We start from the raw sequence: 27,022 nt of genomic DNA on the forward strand, positions 1-27,022 counted from the left end.
ACGGCTGCCAAAGGGCTGCGCCCTGAAACAAGAGTTGGTGCAACTTCTGCAATGATACTGCCTCTGATGATAGACGTGCTTCACTGTGCAACGCTCAATGTGGGAAAGCCATCTTGCGAAATCCAAGCTTACAACGATCTCAAAAAGTCGGCTTCACCTCTAAACACATGCATTGCTGAGAAGACATTTCTGGAGGAGAAATATAATCTGTCGTATTAAAATATGAAGGCTATAGGATATTTTATTTCTTTCTTTTTGCTGAAGCTGTGGCGCATAGTTTTACGAGTCTGGGGATTTGAGTGCACACCGCAACGTGGCGCTATGCTCACATGCGATTCTTGTTTATGTTGCTCTGTTGCCAGAGGCGATCTGCTGGACAGCTTTGCTGTAAAAGAAAGGAAAAGGTGTGTAAAAAGGTGTAAGGGCGGGGTCGATGTAACTGTGGATGCCATATTTCAGGTAGGCGAAAGTCTGAGATGAGGAGTGAGGGCCAGTATTTCCCAAAATCCACCCCACAATTAAGGTGCGCTTCCTTGCTAAACTTCCGTGTGATGCAATGTTCAGCAGTGAAGTTCCACATTTCGAGAGAAGAACAGTCTGTACACTGAACGCAGCTCTTTGCTTGCGCACTTGAACGTTGCATCGCACTGAACTTGTGGTTTGAACTTGGTATGAATTGAATTGAGGAGGAGCGCAAATGGTTTGAATTGAACTTAGACTTAAAATAGCGCTATTTCCTATTGATGCAGTTATTGCAAATTGCTATGCACAGGAATTTACCTGAAATGAACAGGAATTTAACGAGTACCTAGACCTCAAGATCTGCTGTCATCTCCAAGGTGCGCATTGTGGTTTAGACTGAAAACAGCACTATTTCCAAGTGATGCAGTTATTGCAAATTGCTATGCACAAGAATTTACTTGAAATGAACAATAATTCAACGAGCACCTCGAGCTCGAGATCTGCTGCCATCTACAAGTACGCGTGGTAATGGTAAAAGAATGCAGGGAGGTGGGAAGGGTGCAGCCTTTTGAGTGGAACAAAGTTCCAGGTTATCTTCATGGTTTTCTTTAGGGTGGTTCGTGATTTGGTGCGTCTGACGACAAAAGGCAGTAACTGAGTCTTTTACGCAATTCTATAGCTGCCATTGAAGCAAATTCTGGAGTTGTGAGAGTGCAACAGTTTGACCTGTCAAGCGAGAGAGCTCGTAACTAGCGGTATTTTCTCCATGGCTCCTTTAAAGGAGCCATGGAGAAAATACAACTTCGTTTAATTTGAAAGAACTGGGATTCAGTATCTCGCTCAGCTCCATTACAGCCACAAAAGATGTCTTTTTAACGAAAAAAAAGCGAGAAGTATTTAAAAACTTTCAAATTTTGCGCCACAGTGACGTGTTATGAGCAAGAATGACGTCATACGGGCCAACAATAAAACATAATTTTTAGTGCGTTAACTATTTGTTAGCATTCAAGTGATGCGGTCAAATGGAACTAGAGGCCCCATTACAGACGTCTAGTCATGTGTCGTCGCGACAGGTCAGGCGGTCGCCAATCGCACAAACAAGGTTCCGTGACGTCATAGAAAAGTTGCGGGCAATTGGCTAGCGGGTCGCGACTGCTTCACACATTTCCTTTAATACCTCCGTTATTTGTTCGAAGATTACGATGATATCGGTGTCATTGTTATCGGGACTAAGCAGTCTTTCTAATAAACCCAACTTGTATTTTGTTTTCATGGCTCCTTTAAATATTCTCCGTACAGATGGTGCTGTCATCTAGGAGAGGTGAAGCGAAGTAGTGCATTGTGACGCTAATGAGCTCCAATAGTTGGCGCTACTGCTGCGGGTGTGGTGGCCCCGCGTAAGGAAACTTAAAGGGACACTGAAGTGAATTTGTCAAGCTCCCGTTTTTGCTTGGACTGCGTAGACTGGCTCACATTAGCACACTTTTCATCGTTTATCCGGTTGACAAATCGGTAATTATTTTACAAAGCGCGAAAGAAGAAAAACTGCCATGCGCGGTTTGCGGCGGCCGCACCAACTAAAGCTGTGACGTTAGGAGGAGCGGGCACCGTGATTGGACGATGCCCAAGGTGAGCAAGCAAACAAGTTTCGGTTTCGGTTTCGGTTCTGTAAAACAACTGGGGCGGTATTCTCGTAACTGTCCCTTTTGAAAACGTCCCTTTTACTCCCCTTCCTCGTGACGTACTTCCGGTTAAGCAATGAGCGTTGGCAGTAGGCTGGCCGCGCTTGCGTTACGTCACTTCCGGTTGTTTGCTTTTAACCAATCAGGGCTTGCCAAAAGGGACACTTTTGAAAGGGACGCAAAAGGGACAAAACTCGAGAATACCACCCCTGGTGGCGTTGTTGGATGGGCATTCTCAATAACTCAGTAATCATCGTACCGCGCTTCTGCCATGTTGTCAGCTGTGAAAATGCATAAAGATAAGCCTCCCAGGACTGCTTGGAATCGTAGCATTCACTAGCCGAGGCCTACGCAGTGCATGGACGCCCTCCGCGTACCCGCAGACGCCCAAATGTCATGCGCTTTTCCCCCATATTTGGAGCTTGCCTCACTCATGCCTGTACCGTAAAAAGCGTGTTCGCACGAGGCCAAGGGTCTGTTCATTCTGGCCTGTGCCCACTGCCCGCAAGCAGTCGGTGCTTATGGCAACAGCACGCCAACGAGAACTCGCTAGCGCGCCAGTGCCAGCCTGCGCGCGTTCTGTGAACTAGTTCGTGGAGCCATGAACGTTGCGGCCCAAAAAAAAGGTGAACTCAATGTAGAAAACATCGGCAGAAAACAAAAAAGTTAACTTACAAAGAAAGCACGTACCCGCGGGGACTCGAACTCGTGACTTGCAAAACACTTCCGACAACACACAGCGCCCCAGACCACTAGGCCACAAGACCGGCTCAGCCAACCTTGGTAATATAAGATATATATTGTACAACACGTTTACACTTTTATTTAGTTTTGGCATTTCAAGCAGCTTAGGTGACTATTTGTTGTATTGCGCTCGTGCAGTAAGCGTACCCCGAGTTTCCACAATAGCTCACGTCTAGCAATTGCATTTCGTAGACGGAAAAGCGTTCGCAGATGCGTAGTCGTGCTGCTGACTGCTGTGGTTGTTCGCCCAGCGCAAAAAAGTGCTTCCCGCACCCTAGTTTTACGCTGTACGGTAAAAATATCAGTTGATTTTATTTCCTTAGTACCTATATTGAGTTCGCTGACTCTTCTCCCGCCTTCAAGAGGCCTTATATTTTCCTACTGGCGTACCAGTCAGCGAAGCGTCGCATGTGCGCTTGTTCAGCGCTTGTGTGAAGCGACCTTGACTTGGAGCTAGATACAGTGTACAAACTAACCAAGTAAAGAAAGGCACATTCTTCCATTCACAAACGTGTCCTGGCTTCGTTTCAACTGAGCGAACGAATTGCGACGACCCGTCGGCGGCCGGCGGACGAAACGCTCGGCCGACTGACTCTGTCTGAAGGCCGGGGAGCCGTGCAGTAGCGCAGCTAATTGCGACGAGCTCGGCACCTCCTGACGTCACACGAAAACGCCACAGAAAATGGGCGAGCGTAAAGAGAGGAGGACAGCATTTTCGAATTAATTTTTCTACTAAATAAAATCGCGTAAACGCGCCCAGATTGGTCGAAACATGGCCTGGGGATTCCGGGCTACAATTTGCGCTAGTAATCCCGCAACGTTTACATATCACTTCAGTGTCCCTTTAAGGCTAGGGTTGCCACCTGACCGGTTTTGGACCGGCCCGACCGGTTTTTTTGACAGCGGGCCGGTTGCCGGTCTGTATCTAAAACCGGCCGACATTGGCCGGTTTTTTGCCCATCGTGTCGCGGTTATTCTTTTTGGCCTTTTGTAAGCGTAAATAGAGCAACTACGACAACAAATATGTGTCGACAAGCTGTGCAAAGATGCGAGCAGAGAAAATGCGCGGCCGGGCGCGATTCCTGCGATGGGAGAGGACCAAAGGGAGGAACAACACAACAGAATTCCGTCGCCCGATCAGCAAGTGCGATCACTTTTAAGTGCAGCACATTCAGAGCAATACCGTATTTACCCGATTCTAACGCGCCCCCGATTCTAACGCGCACCCGACTTTCCTGGCAAAAAAACCGAAAAAACTCGCACCTCCTATTGTAACGCGCACGGGACTTTGTGACCCAGACAAACGAATGCGAGAGAAACGGGCGATTTATTTCCCGAAGTAATCTCACTCATCTCGCTCCTCGTCGCTCTTCGCTGACCACGACATCTCGGCCTCAGTGCCTTCAAGCGCGTTCGCGATGCCACACTTCTGAACGAATGTTCAACCATGGTTGATGGGATCATGGCCAACGCCTCGCACGCCCATCCCGAGAGCTTCTCCAGAGGTGCACGCTTCAGCCGACCGCTCGTTTTGAACGCGTGGGAGCTGCTGCTGCCATTTCTGTTATCAAGCGCGCAAGTGAAACGATTTGTGTGAACGCCGATAGAAAAGCCTAGGCTTGCTGCGTCCGAAAAATTGTTGCTAAAAGCTTTGGCGCCATCTTGAGATGGCGATGGCGATGGGTGGGACGAAATTTCCGCTGTTTCGGCAGTTTCGGTTTTGTATCCGATTCTAACGCGCATGCGATTTTTCGGCCTATTTTTTCGGAAAAAAGTGCGCGTTAGAATCGGGTAAATACGGTAACTAAAATCTCAATCACCTTCAGTGCAAACGTTATGTTGATTTCTCTGCAGGAAAACGCTCCAAGAAATGGCATTGCATCTCAATTTAAAAAAAACGTGGCCTCTTTTTTTCAACACCCATTCAATCTTCTCATTCAATTAAATGACGAGAAAAATACGTGTACATTCTTTAATCATATGTGTGATATTGTGCATTATATACAGCTTTGCTTGTCATCTACCTTTTCGAAGTTTAATGGCTCCTAATTTTCATTATTTTGTGTTTTTTTTCTTTTATAGGGAAGGTGTTTACGGCTATGATGCAGGATTTTATAGCGTTAGCGCGGAAAAATGCAATGTGGGAAAGTCAGTTCACAATCATCAAGCTTACACCATGTTCTGATATAAAACGTCTGATATTAGCACTGGAATAGTGTCTTCTCGGCAATGCATTCGGGTTTGGAAGTGAAGCCGACTTTAAGGAGGTCTTTGTAAGCTTGGTCAGCTTACAAAGACAACGCTCTCACTGATAAGGTCCTAAAGCCTTCATATGTTTGTATAAGACGGTTTTATTGCCCCTGGAAAATTGTATTCTCGGCGATGCATTCGTGTTTAAAAGTAAAGCCGACTTCAAAGACACCAGTGTAAACTGTGTCTGTGTATAAGCTGGCTTTCCCACATTGCTTGTTGCACAGTGAAGCCTACTCGCAAAGAAAAAAATTCACAGCATATCCACGGGGTGAATGATGATGAGTGGGCGAAGCTCCTGAGGGGAAATCATCGGTAAAACCGTGACTCTTCAGTGAAAGTTCGCCCACTACATCTGTGTCCGAACGTAACGTCTAGAAAGTCTCGCTTAAACCGCGCGGCGGCACCTTGGGGCTGAGCTCGCCTGATGCGTTTTGCAGACGCCTCACGAGCTCTCACTGCATCGGGGTCTGCCTGCCGATACGCGCGCTTTCTCGCCGCTTCCCGTTCTCTGACGTTTTGGAGATCCTCTTCGCGCCGCAGCCGTGCCGCTTCGCGTACGGCAGGGTCCTCGCGCCGTTGCCGTGACGCTTGGGCCTCTCGTTCTCGAACGCTGGGATCTTGGCGGCGTCGTCGCGCAGCCAGACGACACGCTTCGGCCTCCCGCTCTCGCACGGCAGGATCTTGGCGGCGGCGTCGCGCGGCTTCACGGAGCGCTTCTGCCTCGCGGGCTCGCACATCTGCAGCCTTATCCATCGGGCGACTCCGAGCGCGCGCCAACAGCGAACGGATTTTATTACAACGCTCCCCGCCATCTAGTAAACAATCCAAGAACTAAACTAGAGGTAGCCACGCCATCTAGTAAACAATCCAAGCGCATCTTTTCATCATATACAAGTACCGCCATCTAGTAAACAATCCAAGAACTAAACTAGAGGTGGCTACATACATACGTCGAGGATGGACAGACCCACGCCCTAAGGAGCTTAGCCCCTAAAATGTTATGCGAACGGCGCCCTATACGACGCGAGTGTAATCATCGACGGCATTGCCGGTACTAATGCAGTGTCGGGCGACCGTTGTTGGGTCTCGAAGTGGTGCGGTCGAAGTGGCCGGTGGTTGGTGTCGGGCCGGGACAGTCATCAGGACCACGTTAATCGAAGAAAGAAAGCTTTAATATACAACTTATGCGACCTGTCTGGTGTCTCCACTGGTCGAGCTGATTAGGTTATGTGTTACACACAGTGAGGTGCTTACGACGCTGGAGGGAAACAGACAGCCTCGTGTGTGTTCGCTGGAATAAAGCTCGAGTCCTTCCAAGTTTCATTAAGCTAATTCGCGAATACTCACTCGTAAATTAAAAAAAAAACGGGGTTTGTTTCGTGCATTCCGTCGACTGCATCCAGCTTCGCAGGTCATCCATTTTCAGAGAATGGAAGGGCACTAATTTTTGTGGTTGCCGCTATGGTACGCAGATACATTACGGGACATTCCGGTCGCAAGTTCATTGACATTCTTCTGTGCGGTATTTTCCGCGTGCACTAATGCAAATAACGGGGATTATGATGATGATGTTGATAAGGAAGAAGATGCAGGTCGCATGTTTATTGCCACAGATCGCATATTTATTACAACAGGCGCGTGAAACAGGTCCTTATGTTTTATAAATGCCTAGCATCTACCGTCTGCCAAAGTTAGCCCTGGCAGTTGTCCCTCTGGCGGCTGAATGTGTTCCTTGTCTTCACACTCGCTAGTGGCGGGAGCCGGCTGTCGCGGGCACTCCTTGACGCGGTGGCCAATCTCGCCGCACCGGTGACACCATCGGTCGTTGGGCCGCTGTCCGTCGGTCAGTTGCCGCGAGTCGAAGAAATAGTCCACGTGCGAGGAATAGGTAGCGGGAATTGTCTACCATAGGCGCTCCGAACCTCCCCTCCCCTCCCTCGATGATGGCCTTCATTATGTATACGGTATGCCGAGATTGTGGTGCAAGTAAAAAAGATCCACGATGGTGATGCACCGGCTGTTCCACATCTTCTGGAGCGTGGTTAGGGGGCCTTCTGACGGATGCACACCACGTGTTTCTTTAAGATGAACTCCTCCGTGTAGAACCACAGCATGCCCATCCATAGCTCCCCCACGGACTCGTTCTGGCCAAACTCGCAGGCGGTCGATGTCCTAAAAAAACACGCATTCCAACCTTCTATTATCACTTCTGGCTTTGTCTCCTACTCCGAGTACAGCTCCTGGAGCACTGGAATGGCTGGTGGCTTGCGCTGCTGGAGGTCGTAGAGTACCATGATGATATATGCATAGGAGGACAGGCTTCCCCGTTAGGCGTCACAAATGTGGCACGTTTTCGCAAAATGCTTGACGGTGTAGCTCAGTTCCCGGACCCGATTGTCAAAGCTACTGTACGTTTTCAAAAGTCTTGCATTTTGCTGCGCCAGCCTGTTGTACAAGCTGATGTTGGCCTCCAAGCCACTCGGGGCGTGAAAAAGTTTGACGATGGGCACCTTGGCGTTGGTGATGACAATGATTTCGTCAAGTTCTGGGTGTTTGTAAAACCTCCTCGCAAGATAGTTGATCATTCTGACGTGACTGATGCCCTTGCCGTATTTACTGCTGCTAAAGGTCAGACAAATGGCGAGGTCATACCGTGCCAAGCCAAATTCATTTCACGACGAGCCGTACAGGGTCAGCTTGGCGTCTTTGTTCGACTCCCGAATCAAGAACTGCAGTTTATGAATCACATCGTGGCGATCTGCCTCTTGCGGCTGTAGAGTGCAGACATTCATCACGTCTTGGCAGACGTCGTTGAGTATCTTCGTGAAGCTCCGGGCCATGCCAGAAAGCTTCTTCAATTCGGGAAGGCGCTGGTCTGGGCAGTCCTCGCGCAGATGTCCCCTCTTCTGGCAGAAGGAGCAGACCAGCGGCACCTTTCCGCAAGCGAGAGTCTCCCGGGTGAAGCTGTACTGGAAGTTCCCCACGCTGCAGAGGTTGAGGTCGTCCAATATCCTCTGAGGGATCGGCGGTCCTGGTTTGACAAACTGCTGAGGAGGAGGAGGCGTTGTCTTGTGACCTTTGGCTTTTGTGGCCGGGTCCGGAACGACGTGGTGGTTGCTAACGCTATTGACATTCTCGTCAAACGCGAGGTACTTATCATCATCGTTATCCTTAGCACCATCCCCTCGCTCTTCCTCGCCATCATTACCGTTGTTTGCCTTGGTCAAAACCGAAAGTTCCGGCGCTCTACCTTGCCTTCTTGCCCTCTTCCTGGTCAGACTCAGACTCATCTCGAAAGACAAACTGCGTGCGAATTAACGGAGACAAGAACACATGAAGACGGCACAAGCGCATTCGTGCGCTTCAAAGTTCGTTTTGTGGTTTTGTTACGGTTTTATTTTTATATTTCGGCTGAGTGCGCCGAGAACTGTGACGCATTGGGGGCGTGGCGATTGGGCGCTTGGGCATTTAAAGCTTTGAATTGTGCAATAATAAACTATAGTTGCGAGTCGCAGTTTGTTTTTCGAGATGCATCATTACCAACTCGCCCAACTCTCAACCCTTTTACAGACTCAGACTCTAACTCTTGGTCGTCCTTGTAGTGAGGCGGACCCGGCAGCATGGTGAACATGGGCCCCGACCGGAGCTGGGGCAGTAAGAAGTAGACTCCTGACGAGCGCATGCAGCCATTCACAAACAGGTACACCCGGTCGCTCGGGATGGAATGAATTTTGACGAGTACGGATCTTCGATAGCAATGTAGCGCTTGTTCCACTTCTCGGCGATGAGAATGAGCTGGAACTTCCTGATACACACCGCGTGTTTGTTGAACTTGAACTCGACGGCATAGAAGCGCAGGAGCTCAACCCACAACTGTCCCACGGAGCGATAATTCTCGCACACCCACCGGCCCTCAGGCTGACACTGTTGCAGGAAGAACACGGTCATGACGGGAGAGGCGTGAGCTGGCAACGTGCCTTTCTCTTGCTGGTCGAGGCCACAGATCTTGGCCCAAAACCGGAATGCGACCCTTAGAGTTTGTACCCTGGGGTCGAGCGACACGTAGTCGTCTAGAAGCCTGGAGATCTTGGGCGAGTTGCAGTTGTCGAGGCTGCTCTCGCAGGAGATGTTGCTGCCGGCGTCCCTGAAGCGTATTCGCGGCACTTTGGACAAGAAATCCTTTTGCACATTCGAATACCTGGGGCACTGCAGAAGCAGGTGGCCAGTTTCGATGAAAAGCTTCACGGCGTCCGCTTTTCCGACTGGAGACTGGTACGTGTCAACCTTGCTCGTCTTCAGGCCAAAGCCGTTCACCGACGACCCGTGAAGCGTGAGCCTGACATCCGGTAATGTTACCTTGATGAGTGCCTCCAAGTCCGCGGCTATTCTCCAACGCAGTTCAATCTCCTCTCTCGTCAGACCATGCTCCTTGGCAATCTGCTTGACGAAGTTGCTGATCGCGTCGCACTGGGTGTCGACAGGGTACGGAAGGTTCTTGACGTCCATCCGCAAGTCACTGACGGCCTTCTTGATAAGGTGTACGTCCTGCTTAATGTGCTTTTCCGCGTACGCTACGTCGTCAAAGTGTCGATGGCAGAAATGGCAGTAAGACTCCTCCCGCGGGAAGCGTGTGGATTTTTTTTTTAAGCGGCACAATGCGATGCTTCTTGAGTGTCTCGAGCTTTACCTTGGGTGGGCTTTAGGCCTCCCGCTGGTCTCTATCCGTGCTCCTGGGACCTAATGGCACGCCGGTGGGGCAAATGGTGCGCCGTCTCTCCTGATGGAACGGTGGGGTGTCGGGCCTCTGCAGTGTGAACGGTTGGCGGTCAACCAGGGCCCTCACGTCCCCCCGGGGAACATCACCGCCCCCCTCTTCGTCCACCTGGCAGTTCTTTGGTCCCGCAGAGGTCTGCTGCGGCCCGGCGTAAGCATTTTCGCACCGGTCCCGTTTTCCGGGCTTCTGCGAGGACTCAATAGGTCGGTGGTCGGTGTCGTTTCGGGACATGCCAGATGCCTTGAGCCCGAGCGGGGGGCTCTGAGCTACATACATAATGGGATCACCCTGTTCCGAGTTCATTGCCATTCTGCGTTTGCGTGGCATTCTCCGCGTGCAGTGGTGTGAATGATGATGATTGCGATGTTATGAATTTCATTTTTCCGATGAAAATAGGAACGTAAATGAAATGTACGGCGATGAAATCCCAAATTAGATAATAATTATGGCCTCCATATGATTAAACCTAGCTGTTGCAGAAATATCAGCTCGAACAATTCGGGATAAACTTAAGACTGCTTACGTGTGGGGTTTCAAAAGCATTATGCGGATTTTAATTGAAGCTGTGTGATTGATTGCCTTATGGTAGGTATGTCGTGACTATTGATTGATTGTCGTGTTTAACGATCCGATGCTACACCTGGGCTACGAGGCGCGCCGTAGTGGAGGGCTCCGGATTAATCTTGACCACCTGAGGATCTATGAGGTTGTGGTCTCTACCTCACATTGTGCACAACCCTAGCATTGCACAAGGCATGCACTCATGCACACTGCGAGGAACCACCGTGGGTTCGAGCTAGTTAAGCACGCTCACGATACTGAAACGCCGTCGCGCCAACTCAACACCGCCTCTGTTGGGTAGGTGGAGTAGGGGCGACAAAGGAAAATGCCCAGGGTGCGTAGGGAAGACGTTTATTTTACATCAACATTCCAGTTGCATGATCTTAGGTACAGGTACGTACTTCCCTTTAGTTGAAAGGAGCGATGGGGCGCCACGCGCAAGTGTGCGCGTCGTCGGCGCAGAGCCAGTGGGCTCTTCGGTCAGGGCAAAATCCGGGGCGCAGCGCAACAGTTGTGCGCGCTCATCGTCGTGCTGGCCAGATCGGCTCGCAGCGGCGAGAGAGACGCGGCCCGTCCGCTCTGACAGGCGCGTACCACACGGCGTGATCGTCTAGTGATAGGTACGGCCTTACTATGTGAGCGTAGGGACAACAGGAGCAGCCTAAGGCACGGGCCGGCGGCCGGGAGGGCTGGTGGGCTTTCGCCGGCGCAACTGAGTTGCAGCTGGCTGGTAAAGAAAGCGTCACATAACTTCGGCGTCCTGGAATCGTCTCCCCGAACGGACCCCCGCGCAGTGCGCGGGTCCCGCGTCCCGGCGAGGGAGAGTTCGGGCGCCGTTCAAACAAGCCAATGAAATGAGGTTAAGCAAGAACCAGGGCGGGGCGGCCGTGGAGCTGACAGTGTTTTATCCCGCAACGGCCGCTGGCGCCTTCACCTCGTCAGGAATTTGAAGCTTTGGCTCGGCCGTGGCTCGGCCCAACGCAGTGGCGCAGGGGCGAACTGGCACTTCGGGAAGAGAGGGGTGGAAAGCGCCGCGCTGACGGCACTAAACGAGTGCTCCCGCAATGGCTCGGACGCCAGGATCCCCACAAGTTGCACCGAAATCTGGACACTCTAGGGTTTTCGCTTTTCGCCTCCATGATTAAGCAGCCATCACGGCCGTGATGGAACTCGCGCCCTTGGACTCAACAGCACAGCGCCTTAGCCACTGAGCCACCGCGGCGGGCGGCTTCCCAGTGATGAAGGCGAAAATGATAATAGTAATGATGATGATTCCCCTTGAAGTATTTGGCACGTGCCCACAATAGTGGATTGGGCAGGTCAAAAGCCTTGTCGACTGAGCTAGGGGTTTTGTACCATGCGATGCTGCCAACGCCCTTTTTTTGCATCATGGGCACATAATGCTATCTCATTTCTACGACAGCACCGTTGCTTAAAAAGTCGCTCTTGAAAAGTCAAACTTTTCAGAATGGCGCGTGACAGATTCTTATTTTGTGTTTTTTTTTTGCCTTTTGGCAGCATTGTCTAACGTATAGCTGCGTGGTTGTTTTTTTTTTTATATAGCGCGAAAGCACTTGATATGCCATGAGCGAAAAACTCGTAGCGCCTCCTGAGGGAACGAATGCCAAGTCAGCAAGTAAGAAAAGGGCTTGCAACCTTGCAACGCCCTGCCGTTGTCAGATGGTGGGAGTTTGGCACCGGAGTGCCTCACCCCGGTGCAGCAAAACTCAACCACCGATCATGCATACACCCCGGTGCAGCAAAACTCAACCACCGATCATGCATACAACTCCGATAACGCCACTCATGGTAGGGTCTCCCCCGGAGCGAGGGAGACTCTTTTTGTTTAGAGTAGCTGCCCCTGTTTAGAGTGGCATGCCCGACGCCCTTACGCGTTGGGCATGCGCAGAGCCGCTCGCTTGCTGAGCGAACGAAAGCCGAGCCAAGGAATAAGGGCGTCTTTCTTGCTAGGGGCTCAGAACGGCACTAAAACTCGCCCGGCATGGATACTGGGACACATGATGCAGGGGGTGAACGCGTCGCAGGTTCGGTGTAGCTGCGACGTCGCTGAATTGAAAAAAAGCATCGAGTTCCGAGCCTGTGTGCATCTAACAGCAGAAAATGGCTCGCCGGGACAACGAAGAGCAGGGGTAAGCGTTTTGGCGAATCTTGATCGTCATTATTGGGCATGGCGGCCATTCCATGGCCTATCGGCCGAGCAGCGCCCATGATGCTGGCGCGGCATGACGAAGGCTTGCGACTCATTGTAGCATTTTCTCCCTCCTCGCGCGATCATCACATCCACGTTTCTTAGCCTCGAGATGACTTTAGAACGCGCTGTGAAAGTAGTACACGTCGCGGATGGGATATTTTCACTTTTTGTGTCTTTTGTGTTCACCGAAAGGAAGGCGGGAGTTGTCGCTTGGCGGGAGCGTTCCTCGTCAACAGTGGGGAGGCCGGATTGTTGGTTCATCTGCGCGGGGAGCGCGCTGGCTGGTGACAAGACGCCGCGAGGATTGCTGGAATGCGCCGCGGCAGCGTTTAGTGATAGTTGTGCGACGTGTAAGTTTGCCAGTCGAGTTGTGTATGCGGCATTCTGTTTGTAGCCAAATTAGAGTGAACTAGAATACTTGGGAATGAGCATTGAGATAAGGATCGGAAATTGGCATTCTGTAGCCTTGAGACAGTCTAAAGTGTTCATTATAGTTTACGAAGTGTTTCCGGCGTCATTGATCATACGTGAAGGCGGAGACGCAAAAATTGTTGTGTGACGTGTCAGAATAAATTCTTTACTTTTGCCGGCTCGTCGATTGCTGTCAGTATCGTATCCGTGACGTTAGTGTTTTCCGGCGCTCTGTGGTCTCGACACGGGCAGTAAGATTTTCCTTAGCATCGTAGCAAAAATTGGGGGCTCTCTCTCTTTTTTTTTTTTCGTAAATTTTGTTTTTTGAGGTCTGGGAAAATGGCGCGCAAAGATTTCTGTTGCTATATAGGCACTATACTGTTGCATGCTAGCCCGCATGCGGCTAAAAGGAGGAAATTATTCCACGTTTTGATTGGCTCCTGAAACCACTGTCAGTTGGGGACAAAAGTTAGGGACATTTAGGGAGTTTGTTGTTGCAGCGAGCAGGCTTGATGTGCTTCGCGCGTCGCCTCCTAGGGAATTCCCTGTAAGAAGCTGAGTGCAGGCCACGGTGCAGGCACTGGTGCAGCGCATCGCCTCTTATAGAAGAGGCGATGGCCAGTGTCTAGCTGCAGACGTCGCAAGAAACGGCTGGAACTGACGCTTCCTTTTGTAATTACTTCAATTTTTACGGGTGTCTTGCTGAACGATTTTTTTTTAATGCGGAGCGTGCCTGCCTGATCGTGTGCACGGTGTCGCCCCGAGTTTGTCCTGCGCTGGTTCCTTTAATCTTAAAAATTCCTTTCTCCTCTGTGTGGCCCTAATATTACTGCTGCCCCACACCAACCAATCATCAGACTTCGAGGACGTCTTCATTATTTCTCCGACACACCTCTGCGTTTAAGTTTCTGCTTCTTTCAAGAACGATGAGAAAATCAGAGAAATTCCGTTCACGGCTGCGAGATTTCCTACAAGCGCGCGTGTACCCGGGAGAACCGTTATCGCAATAGCAGTTTTACTTGTCCAGTGTGCCACTTTTAAACTAAAAATAAACGTAGAATATGAGATATTGCCCCTTCAAGTCAGTTTCCAGATGTGACCGACATTCCAAAATGCCCATTTATTAGCGATAGATGGTAGCGTAGCTTATTCAGTGGCTCCATGTCTAAACAAATTTGTGTTATTGCAGGATGCTTGATTGATATGACACTAGCCATTTGTAGTAACCGATGTAAAGCAAGCATTAGATTGCTTCCAACTTACAGGCTTCAAGAGCAGATGTGAAGGCCAGTATTAAAATATGCAAAATCTAGAACCTGCTGAGTGAACCTGCAGTGTAGCATGTCAATCTTTATTAATGTCTTCTTGTGAAGACATTTAACATGTTTCTCGGACAAATGACCTAACTTTTTAGCTTGAGAGGTACAACTTGAAATGGTTGTGAATGTTGGCTACGTGGCAGTTCGTTTAAACTGCAGCATAAATACCAGATAAGTGACCAGGGGACGATGACGTGCAAGTGCTTGTGTATTGTCCTTCATGTTATTTCCACGTTCCTGCACAATGTAAAAGGAATATACCAAATGAAGGAGACAGTTTTTAGTTTTATTTATTCCCAGTTTCACAGCCATAGAAGACGACAGATATCAGAGGTGCTCAGCACAAATGTTGTAGGTGCATAGACCTCTGTCACTGAAAAGTAAAAAAGAAATAGCATTTTGAAAACTGGTCAAGCACTACATATATTTCCTTAGGAGCCTCCCATTCACAATTCAAATGAACAAACAGCTTAAACACAGTACACTAATATTGTGTTTCTTGCATGTATGTTTTTTAGTATGCGTGTGGACACTGACATTTCTGCTGTATCCTTTTTCCTTTATTTTTTCTTGTACGCACGTGGCAGAATTCTCTTATGTTATTATTCTTTGTTTAATCTGCTCAGGTACCACACCCCTCATTAATGCCCGTGGGGTCATAAGGGTATCTTGAATAAATAAACATAGAACACCAAATACATGGTGCTACATCTACAAATTAATGTTCCTGTAGCAGTTAAAAATTTATAAAATAAATAATAAAATGGCACATTTCCACACATTTCCTAATACAAATAAAAACACGGCCAACTCCAGCTTTCCTCAAAATTTTGTATACCAGTCTCTTTGAACCAGGCAATAAAACTGTAAACATCTTGAAAACAATTTCACTTGCACGTAAACTGCAGGCAGCTTAACTTAGGTGTCACAGAAGCTGTCGTGCAACGATGACTTCCTTGCTCGTTTCTATTTTTCTGATTTTGCCCTTCTACGAACAAGTCTTACCCTACAGTCGCAATGAGGTTGGTCGACCTGTTAACATGTTACAAAAAAGAAAGCTATTTTATTGTGCTTATTTCTAACACTATTTTAAAGTTCTTACTCTCACTCTTGTGACACCTAAGGCTGATTCAGCTGGAGAGCACCCCTATGTGGGCAGCAAATTCTATAGTGGTCCGAAGTGGCAAAGATTCGGCAAAACAAAACCTTTTTCTGTTGTAAGGATGATGCTCTGCCAGGTGAGTGGAAGGGTGGAGATTGCTTCAGCTTTGCACGATATTGCATTAATCACGATTAAGTTCAGTTAGGTGTCCTCGACATTTCAGAGAAGTGCCGAGCAAAAAATGTTTTGAAGAACAACTCAGAAATACTGATGGCCATGGCAGAAATGGGCGGCCAGAATGTTACGGTCTCTCTTAACTCCAAATTAAAAAACAACCCAGCTTAAAACAAGTAAAAAATACCTTAAAGGAGTAGCACCACTATTAAACGTTCATAGCATGATTAGGCTGTACTTAAAGGAGTACTTGGAATATCAAAACTGAGATAACTATGCAAAAAGTTTCCTTTGTAGCTGCGGATTTTAGTAGCAACCATTCAGTATAACATATTTTAAATCAATTCTAATATTTGCATACACAAGAAAGCTCCGAATGAATACCCTTTCGACACTGGCATAAGCAAGATACGTGGAGTGCCTCGCCATGCAGTTCGCCCCAAACTGCCGACATTAGGGCTCCAGTGACTTAGCCAACACACTGGCTGCTGATGGTGCATGCTGCACTGCCTTGTGAATCATGTCACAGTTTTGGGATTGATATCGTGCGGCCCAGACGCGTGCGGCCATGGCCAGCTTGGGCCACTCTAGGGCGCGCATCCAGTCTGATCAGGATGCAATGAGAACAGCGACATCAAGAGTGCCATTCTCTCATGGCGGCCGCCTTGGTGTTCGTTTTGTCCAAGCCGAAACTTACACGAATAAACAAGGCTCAAAATAATTTTGTACCCTGAGGTCGACTATCTAATGTTCTATTCTATGATTCCTGGGCTGGTAGGCACCCATAGCAATAGGAAAAATGTAACACGAAAATTTCATACCAGTACTTTTTTAGAATATTTACATAGACACATGAACTGCGTGCTAATGGCCCTTTCTGCCAGTTGTTGCCCCTATCTGTCCACCATTCCTCAGCTGAGCATGAAAGACTGGTACAATAAAGTGTCAAGTTTAGATTGGACAAGTTTGCAAGCTCAGTGATTCACATTGAACTTTTTGTGATCTTTCTTTACAAGGATTTAACCTATAACCACTCCTCCCTGGCTTGGCTCATGTACAATGCTTAAGCTTCATGCACATACTGTACTTGGTACAGTTTCATTTACTAAAGTGAAGCTTCCAGCCTCTCCCTGATGTGTCTGTAGTCCACCCAAAATGCACTGCAGGAAAACCAACTTTTTCTGGTGATGACGATCATGGGGGAAGTGAAAAAACATTAAAACGCTTCCCGTGATCTGAACTAAACCTGGCTCCCTCATGTTATGAAGCTGACGTCTATCCCATTGCGCCATTCCAGCAGTCGAAGCAATTTGGATTTGCATGGACGTGGAAAATTACACAGAAAATGTACACCTCCATCTAACAACAATGGTTGTACGCTATGGAAGGTCATGGATTGCCTGCATCAGTAAAGCTCTAGAGAGCACAACTGCACTGCAGCAGCCCATCCCGATAAGGAACAGGCGCTCAGTACTGGGCTGGTTCATTCGGTGTTGGACTTGATTTTGCAAAGCTTCACATCCCCCGTTTTTGTCGTTTGCAGCAGATGGGCAGTTGATTTTTTTATTATTAAGTCTTCCCGTCAGTAACTAGGCCACAGCTACATATTTGGTTGCCATACTACCAGCGTGGTCTGCGAGCACACGCAGTCTGCCTGCTGCTAATTTCGAGTATACCACAAAAACAGCCACTTGTGGAGGCATTCACCTGCTTTCCATGGGTACCCAGAAAGGATGTAGACCAAGGCTTGCCCTCCAGGCCCTGCACCAACATCGTAGGGGCCAGGTCCAAGCTTTTTTTTTTTTTCACTGGAAGCCCTCTTATGCAGATGCTGCAGGAACAGGATTAAATGCTGTGTCAGCACAACTGAAAGTTGGGTAGGCTAATAATACATCTCTGAAAAACAAAATGCGTAAAAGATGGCGACGTGGAATAAGATCACACAGGACAACCCACTACAAGAAAAAGAACACACAGCACATCGTCCTGCGTGTTGTTTTCTGGAAAAGCAAAAGTCAGCAATCTCTGCTGCATTGTTAATAACAAGGATAATCCGGGGAAAGGGAGGAAAGAATACTCCATGGAGGAAAGAATACTCAGGAGAGGCCAATAGCATCCCCATGCATTGCAAAAAGTGTGGAGGAAGTGATGTCATTTTTCTTGTGCGGGTCACCGGATCGGCGGCGGCGCGGCGCAGATTAGCGGAAGGGGGGGGGGGGGGGTGGAAGGGGGAGAGAAAATATGCAAAAACCGTGGGGGACTGTGATTCTGTGTAGGACTTTTCGGTGCTGTACGTCTCGGTGCGGACATTTCGGCGCACGCGGGATGTCGCAGGCATAATTCTTCTAACATTTTAGCTTTAATACTTTCGTTTCGTCAGATGATATAATTTTATACTGTGGGAGTGCCAACGAACTCCAGACTTGCGCCCCCTTTCCAACCCAACCTTCGAGCAGTGGAGGGCTTCCCTGGCCAGCCCGAACCCGGATATCGGACGGCCAGCCGAAGTCAAGGCATCCCGGACTTCCACGGGGCGACGCCCACACATCAGCCTCTGCTGGAGAATTAAAAATATTTTCTCTCTCTCTTTACGTTCGAGGGTTGTTTGGGCCACACTGCGAGGAAAATAACGCTAAACCGAGGCGCAGCAGCAGCGCGTAAAACCCATGTTTCGAAAGTAATTGTTAAAAATTAATTTAATTTCCTTCCGTTCCACCTTTTTTTTATTTCAGCATTCATGTGAACAACTCTAATATTTTAATTCAAGTGTTACCGAAGGGCTTTTATTTCACTTCATCCGCCGCTGCAAGACGCTGCTGCTTTTAGTCCATCCCTATATCTTTCCCCCTCTTCCCCGTCCGTCAAACCGCCGCGAAAAGAGAGAAAGGAGACTAATACCCCTGTCACACGCGCCAACCTAATGTCATTTTAGACGAATGAGATTCGTTTCAAATGACATTCGTCTGCTGTCACACGGGCTCAGTCTAATGACATTCGCTGCGAATGACATTCGGTACCAAATGAGTCCAGAGAACTCATTCGACTGTGAATTCGGACCAACTGCGTACTCTCACCAGCAGAAGACCAGAAAAAAAATCTTTAAAAAAATAAGAAACTGATTGTTTGCCACTTTTTATTTGATCTTGCCTGTTTTCAAAGTTTTCGCTTGCTTTATTGAGCACTTCGAATGAATTACTTCCGCTTTCAGTGTGACCGCATGGGTTCCCGGCTTTGCGGGCCTTTGCCAACTTTCAACCATTTCAACATGGCTGCCGCCGGCATGGGGACGGAAAATGCGCGCGCCCGCAATGCCGCGGGACACCCAAACGAACGCACGCAATGGTCCGAGAGCGAGACGTTCGCTCGGCGACAGCTTTTTCACGTCGCTCATCGCGGCGTCGTCCCCGCGCGCCGCTATGTTTGTGGACAAATTGCGGTATGGATCATGGCGGATCTCCTTGTTATTTGTCTTGGCTTCGTATGACTTATTGCAACAAATTACGGCCTAAAAAGAGTGCGCATAACGCATGCTAAAGCATTTTAGATACTTTTTCTCAAAGTATAAACGCTTATCTGGATTACATCATCATTCTATGCAATTTCGAGTGCGCCAAGTATACTACCGATTGCCATTGACATCACACGTGAATGACATTTGGTTTGTTCGTGTAGCACCTATGCAGAAAACGAATGTCATTTGAAACGAATCTCATTCGTCTAAAATGACATTAGGTTGGCGCGTGTGACAGGGGTATAACTTTCTCCATCGATTTCGTCTTGCATTCGGTGTTGGTTCTACTGAAAACTAGCCATTGACCGCGCGTACAGTGGAGTCGCTAAAGGGGTGGGGGCGGGGAGGGCTAAGCACTGCCGGGTTCCAGCCCCCTTGCTAGAGAGAGGCGGGTGTCATTTGTGCTGCTACAATGTGTAAACTGGACGTCGAAAACTTGAAGACGACTGTCGAAGCTCTCGCCAAACTGGCCTATTCAATTTTTGTCTTCTCATAATGGAAGAACTGGAGGAATGTCTGGGGTGTCCATGAAATGCGGCACTTCGGAAGACGGAGAAAGAGCGATTCCTGGAAAAATAGCGCCGTCGGTACGTCGGCATCAGATAAGCTCTGGTCGGGATGACCGCGACGCGCGGAGGGAGCTTGTTCCTCCATGGGAGCTCCCACAGGCGCCAGCGATACTGCCATTATGTTCTCAGAGGCTTTTCGGGTGGCTTTTGTTGCGCATTAGAGAGTCATGGTGCGGTAACGCTACCGAGACCGTGAACTCCGCTAAGCCTGTAAGATTTTCAGGGGAAAACGAGAATAATATGACGGAAAAGAGTTCCGGGGGAGATTCAAACTTGAAAATGGGGGGCACTGCTGCAGATGAAAGTAAGCATAAAACAGGTTGGTTTGTTCGTACACGGGAATGAGTAACGTTTGTAGCACAACCCGTACCCGTAAGCTGCAGCTGTTTTCAAAAAGGCCTGTTCTTCCTCTACGACAATATCCTAGAGTCGTCCGTAAAAAAGAAAAAAAGAAAGAGCTGGCGATAACCGTGTTTGCAAATTTAATTTAGCGGGGCAGTGCAGCCTACATAAAACTCTTAATAAGGTTTTCTGAATATTCTGAATGTTTGTAAAGCTGCCTTATTGCGATAGTAGAATTATGTCTTTTATGCAGAGAAAATAACCTATAGAATGCATTATACCATCGTAAACACCGGCTAATTGCCTCAACTGATTTGCATGCCGCAAAAAAAGCGAATATAAATTAACGTCTTGTCGTAAATTAAAAAAGAAACATTTGCAAAAGAATTCAATCAGCTGGCTGAATAACAGCTATTTCGTGATCCACTTATTTGGCAAAAATATAGAAATGCTCAATTTATAAAAAAAAACTCGCGGAATTCAAACATGGTATCAATATAAAAACGCAATCACTGCGCTAGATTAATTCCCATGTTAAGCGAAAATAAAAATATAACGGCTGTTTCAAACAAGCTAGCACTCGATAATTCGGTCGCCGAAATGTTTGCGCACGGGAATGTCCGTGCACCGAAACGTCCGTACACCGAAATATCTGTACACCGAAATATCCGTACACTGAAAAGTCCGTACACCCAAATGTCCTGCACCGAAATGTCCTAGACCCGGGACAACGCTGTGCGCTTCTTTGGTGGAGGCCCCTCGGCTTCTTGCGAAATTTTCACCGATACTGATGAAACCTCGCTGCGTAGAGCTTCTATGACCTTCCAGACACTGAGATGGCGGTTCCAGGCCTCGCAGTTGTTTTGTGCGGGTTTAATCCAATTGCTTGGATTAAAATTTTAAATCGATGCTCAGCTCTACCACCCATCCATCAAACCGTCCGTCCGTCTGTCTGTCGGCCTACCCATCTTAGCGTCAGGAGGCGTTAATTTGTGCCCCTTATAGGAATATTAAAGCATTCCATCTCTTCTAAAACGCAAAGTTAAAACGCGAACAGACAAAATCAAAACCGCAAAAAAAGTTAGGATTTGACTAAAAAAAAAGCAAGAATTGTTGAAAGGGGCCCGCCTTCTTCAGGAAGAGCTGTACCGTCTTTGCTGTAAAGAGTTACTTGTATGGAAGAATCAGATACTATAGCGCCTTGTTTATTCTCTTTATTGGTACATTTATTGACTAATACAGGTAAAAATGAGAGAAAAAGCGTACACACACACACACACCGATATCTTTATTTATCTATGCATAGAGCAGTAGGGCAAAGGCTCGTACAAAAGCAGGAGGGAAAAAACGGCGTATTCAGGAACGGCGTATTCAGGAAAACGGCGTATTCAGGAAAAAAACGGCAGATTCAGAACACACAAGACAAACCGACCCGCCGCGGCGGCTCAGTGGCCAAAGCGTTGTGCTGCTGAGACCAAAGCAAGCGGGCTTGATTCCAGCCACAGTGGCTGCTTTTCTTATCGAGGAGTAAAAGCTAAAGCGCACATGTGTCGACATTTCGGCGCACGTTAAAGTTCACCGGGGCGTCAAAATTATTCCGGAACCGCCGTCCTCTACGGCGCGCTTCATAGCCCAGGTGCGCCGTCGGCACGTTAATCTCTAGCAGAAAAAAAAAAAAATATCCGTAACTCAAAAATGGCACATCGTTGTAGTCTCACGATTGTGGTATACGTACGCCATGCGAAAACAGATAAAAGCAGCGCATGCATGAGCACATAACAAACTATCTACTACAATCAATGGTGAGAGATTACGATCATACAGTAGATCGGGGCGTTTTTCAACATGAAACATGCACAGAGGCAAAGACATCTTACGAAGTACAACCTGTGACAACGTGAGTAAACATATCGTGAAAAAAAAAAAAAGACACGCCAGGAACATTCTAAGGGGTGTAGGAACAAATGGTCCCGGAACAAATGGCCCAGGAATTTATGGTCCCGGAACTTATGGTCCCGGAACAAATGGTCCCTACTCGAAAGCAGGAACTTATGGTCCCGGAACAAATGGTCCTAGGCACCTGTTCAGGCAAAATGATTCCATAAAACTCCACGTGGGTTCTGTTTAAATTTGTTTTATTTTGCTGGAGAGCAGTTTCTAATTTCCTAGGTTTTATTTTTGTTTTCTTTTTTTTTAGATTTCGTTAAACCGGTTAGCTTAATTTGGGCGATTACAACGATTAAATGCGGTATTTCTGCCAACCACTCATTCTTGTGAAAGTGCAGGGCATTCATTACACGATTGGTCCATTTTCGGAATTTTTTATGCGTATTTCATCTGGCATTTTTATTTTAGTCATCGCATTTTTTATAGGTTCAAGACGAACATTCTTATTTATTACTTCCCTCTCTCTTTCGGTATTTGATTTTTGTAATATTTTCCTTTTTTCGGTTTTCCACGTTTTGATTGTTTGTGGGTCCAGTCGTGTTCCAGGAAGCCGCACGTGTCGCGAGACGCCGCTAGTAAGCGAGGGGGATGACAGGCACAGTGTCGAGACATGCGGACGTCTGGTCTGATAGCAAACATCAGCTGAGGCGCTGGTCAAGCCAGGCTGTCGCGCCGGTCAGCACTGTTAAGTTCGTGCTTCTTATTTAATTAATGAAAGCCGCCGGTGGTTCATGTATTGGCGTCGCCTACGCTTCTAGCTGTAAGCTCAGTTCCTTTCTTGCAGCCGCAAAGACGCGAAGTTTGGGGTCGCGCAGTGCATGCTTTGTGCTCCTTCCTCTTTTGTGTGGCCAAAAGACTGGGGTGCTGAGCCCTATTCCTCTGTTGGTATGGGGTCTTTCGGTGACGAGCTGACGGGAAGCGAAAGGGTGCCGTCTCTAGTTTTTGACGATTTGCGAAGCCGGCGTCGGCGCTGTTCGTTGACGGTCATTCGCCTTAGGAATTCGCCTCGGGTTGAAGGAGCTCTTCTCGGTAGTCCGGTGGGCGGCGGCGTCCCAAGGGATTAGCCACGACTCCCCCACTGTGTCCGCGCGCGCGGCGACAAAGGTAGGGCGGGAAGGCGACGACACCGTAAGGTGTTAGCTGCGCGAAGACAGCTTTAAACGTTCGGCTTTGGCTTTTGGGGAGATTCCGCCCGCCAGCAAAGTATTGCCTATTTTCGAAGAAAAACCAGTTTCTGAACTGCAAGCTGTAAAATTATCGAGGTGCAAAATCTTGATTAGTGTTGCTTCGCTTGATTCGAACTGCAGATATCGAAGCATTTCAGGTGGTGAGCACAGTAACTCAGCTTAGCCAACCCAATAAACCCTCATCGAGTAAAGTTCCCTTTTGAAATAGCGACAAAACGGTGAGCGCAATGCACCAGTACAGCTCTATGTTGACTGGCGGTCAACAGTACCGTCCCACTCACATTTTTGATACTTTACATAACCTAAATAATACCGTCACTGTAAATAGGCTTAACGCACTGGATGAAGTCAGACTCATTTCTCAAGCATTAGCAAAATGTTGTATTCTTGCGAGTATTGCACGTCAGCCATGTTAATTTAAACTGTTGTGTTGCTCCACTTCATAGGAAAACTGCATTCACGAAGAAAATTACGGTAGCCCGTTATTGTATTCACTTTAAACACCGGCCGAGGTAGGGTTGCCACCTTTCCCCGCAGAAAAAACCGGCCCGGGGGGGGGGGGGGGGGGGGGGCGTGCTATAGAGAAAGTTGAACTTGTGTTAAAAAACAGATGTGACGTTTTTTTTTTTTTTTTGACATACAATGTCATATGTTGTAGCGTTTTCCTACTGAGGAATCCACATAACGTTTGTACTCAAAGTGATCAAGATTTTGATTATTGCTCTGAATGTGCTGCAATGAAAAGTAACCGCCGTTGCTGACCGCACCGGCGGCATTTCGTGGTGTTATTCCTCCCTTTGGTCCCCTTCCGTCTGAGGAATCGCGCTCGGCCACATATTTGCTCGGATCGCGTGTCTTTGAACATGTCGACACATTTATCGTGGTAGTGGCTGTATTGACGTTTACAAAAGGCCAAAAAAGAAATCGCTGCTGCACAATGGCCAAAAAACCGGCCAATGTCGGCCGGTTTTAGGTACAGACCGGCAACCGGCCCGCGGTCTAAAAAACCGGTCGGGCCGGTCCAAAACCGGTCAGGTGGCAACCCTAGGCCGAGGGCGGCCCAGTACACGCAGAGTTTTGATTGAAAGGTTCACCACTGGTTTGCCTGGCACTCGGAATAACAAAAAAGTACGAACAAATCAAGCACGGAAGATCGTACACGTGCGACAAAAAAAGGTTTGTATACAGCATTGAGCTCAAGCAAATTCAGCATTAGCAAATATACTGTGTACGAACAGATGCAAACTACAGTGTGCACAGATACAAGCATAAATATAATTAGATTGACCCCCCTCCTTCCCTCATGCAGGCGCTAAGGCATAGTAGTGGTGGGACCATTTCTTCCTACTTTGAAGTTGGGACCATTTGTTCCGGGACCATTAGTTCCGGGACCATAAGTTCCGGGGCCATTTGTTCCGGGACCATTTGTTCCGCGACCGGTCATTGGGTGATGAGCTGACGGGAAGCGAAAGGGTGCCGTCTCTAGTTTTTGACGATTTGCGAAGCCTGCGTCGGCGCTGTTCGTTGATGGTCATTCGCCTTAGGATTTCGCCTCGGCTTGAAAAAGCTCTTTTCGGTAGTTCGGCGGGCGGCGGCGTCCCTTAGTCTGGGAAGGGATTAGCCACGACTCCCTCACTGTGCCCGCGCGCGCGGCGACAAAGGCAGGGCGGGAAGGCGACCACATGGTAAGGTGTTAGCCGCGCGAAGACCTCTCTAAACGTTCGACTTTTACTTTTGAGGAGATGCCACCGGCCAGCAAAGTATTGCCTATTTTCGGTGAAAAACCAGTTTTTAAACTGCAAGCTGTAAAATTATCGAGGTGCAAAATCTTGATTAGTGTTGCTTCGCTTGATTCAAACTGCAGATTTCGAAGCATTTCAGGTGGTGAGCACAGTAACTCAGCTTAGCCAACCCAATAAACCCTCATCGAGTAAAGTTCCCTTTTGAAATAGCGACAAAACGGCGAGAGCAATGCACCAATACAGCTCTATGTTGACTGGCGGGCAACAGTACCGTCCCACTCACATTTTTGATACTTTACATAACCTAAATAATACCGTCACTGTAAATAGGCTCAACGCACTGGATGAAGTCAGACTCACTTCTCAAGCATTAACAAAATTTTGTATTCTTGCAAGTACTGCACGTCAGCCAGGGTAATTTAAGCAGTTATGTTGCTCCACTTCATAAGAAAACTGCATTCACGATGAAAATTGCGGTAGCCCGTTATTGTATTCACTTTAAACACCGGCCGAGGGCGGCCCAGCACACAGAGATTTTTGATTGAAAGGTTCACCACTGGTTTGCCTGGCACTTGGAATAACAAAAAAATACGAACAAAGCAAGCACGGGAGATCATACACGTGCGACAAAAAAAGTTTGTATACAGCATTGAGCTCAAGCAAATTCAGCATTAGCAAATATACTGTGTATGAACAGATGCAAAATACAGTGTGCACAGATACAAGCATAAATATAAATACATTGACCCCACTCCTTCCCTACCCGCCGCGGTGGCTCAGTGGCTAAGGCGTTGCCCTGCTGAGCACGAGGTCGCGGGTTCGATTCCCGGCCGCGGCGGCCGCTTTTCCGATGGAGGCGAAAAGCAAAAACGCCCGTGTGTACGAGATTTCGGCGCACGTTAAAGATCCCCAGGTGGTCAAAATTAATCCGGAGCCCTCCACTACGGCGCGCCTCATCGCCTGCGTTGCGTCGGCGCGTTACACCCTACAATCAATCAATCAACAATCAAACCCTCCTTCCCTCATGCAGGTGCTAAGGCATAGTAGTGGTGGGACCATTTCTTCCTACTTTGAAGTTGGGAGCATTTGTTCCGGGACCATTAGTTCCGGGACCATAAGTTCCGGGGCCATTTGTTCCGGGCCCATTAGTTCCGGAAGCATTTATTCCGCGACCGGGCAGGCAACGGTCAGGGCGTCGGATGACTCCAGTGTGCTTTGTAACTAAAACTGATGCGAGCGAGCGTGGGGACACAAGTTACGTGCGTCGGTAACTTTGATTGCCGCGCTAACTAATCATGAACTTGATGGCTGCGGCTAAACTGAAACGTGGAAGTGCATACTGCTGCTCTACTTGCTCTTATATATTCCTCCGTTAGGGGTGTTCTCAAGGTAAAGTTTGCAACCCCTGTTATTTTTCCTGCTAACTCCTTTCTCCCGCCCCCATGGGAAGCTTTCCTTCCTTTCTCCCCCTTGCTTTCGGTTTAAAAGGCGGATGAGCAATCACTTGGGTAATGCTAGATGTTAGTCACGTGTGCGTGCGTATGTGAGTTGTGTCCACCCCCTCGGATGCTTTCTCTGTCATCGCAACGGATTCCAGGCAAAGCGCCCCTGTTACGTTCGGGTCCCTCACATAATAATTTCAACCGCCCGGCAACTAGATATCTTCCGCTGGGGTTAGCTTGTTAACCTGTATTGTGCTTGTATGCTCGCTGGCCAGGCTTAGTTGACCCTGAAAGGCGTAAGGAGAAACCGCGGAGGCTTCTTTGTTATTCGCTGTGCTTACGTGTCCATCCGACGAACGGGCCCGGAGACAACGCATACAAGCGCGTCGGCTACTCCATAATAGCTTAAAGGGATGTCAGCTTTCCAAAGGAGGATTTCCTTGCGTTCGTCTGGGAAGCCGGCCGAGGAAGTCCGTTGACATTTTAACGACCGCGCTTACCGCCACGAAAATCCCCGAACCGGACGGGAGCTGAGGGTCGCTCAAGGGGTCGAGTCTTGATCACCAGACGTTCAGTCTGTGATAATTG

General features: G+C 48.4%; 2 protein-coding genes and 1 pseudogene across 12 annotated transcripts in view; 1 reads left to right on the forward strand and 2 right to left on the reverse strand.

Annotated features, from left to right (window-relative positions):
• Positions 1 to 27,022, reverse strand: part of Para (sodium voltage-gated channel paralytic) — a 376,926-nt gene that overhangs the window by 183,075 nt on the left and 166,829 nt on the right. The gene's annotated exons all lie outside the window — the stretch shown is intronic.
• Positions 6,810 to 10,191, reverse strand: LOC144168532 (terminal uridylyltransferase 4-like; annotated as a pseudogene).
• LOC144167661 (uncharacterized) overlaps positions 12,486 to 27,022 on the forward strand; it is an 84,746-nt gene continuing 70,209 nt past the window's right edge. For both annotated transcript variants that reach the window (XM_077696850.1, XM_077696851.1), the window contains exon 1: positions 12,486 to 12,626. In XM_077696850.1, the coding sequence (XP_077552976.1) occupies positions 12,598 to 12,626 (29 nt within the window). In that variant the 5' untranslated portion in view covers positions 12,486 to 12,597. The remainder of the gene's footprint in view (positions 12,627 to 27,022) is intronic.

Source organism: Haemaphysalis longicornis, unplaced genomic scaffold (genome assembly GCF_048455015.1).
Source record: "Haemaphysalis longicornis isolate Haplotype H1 unplaced genomic scaffold, Haemaphysalis longicornis Haplotype H1 scaffold_2, whole genome shotgun sequence".
Lineage (NCBI taxonomy): Eukaryota > Metazoa > Arthropoda > Arachnida > Ixodida > Ixodidae > Haemaphysalis > Haemaphysalis longicornis.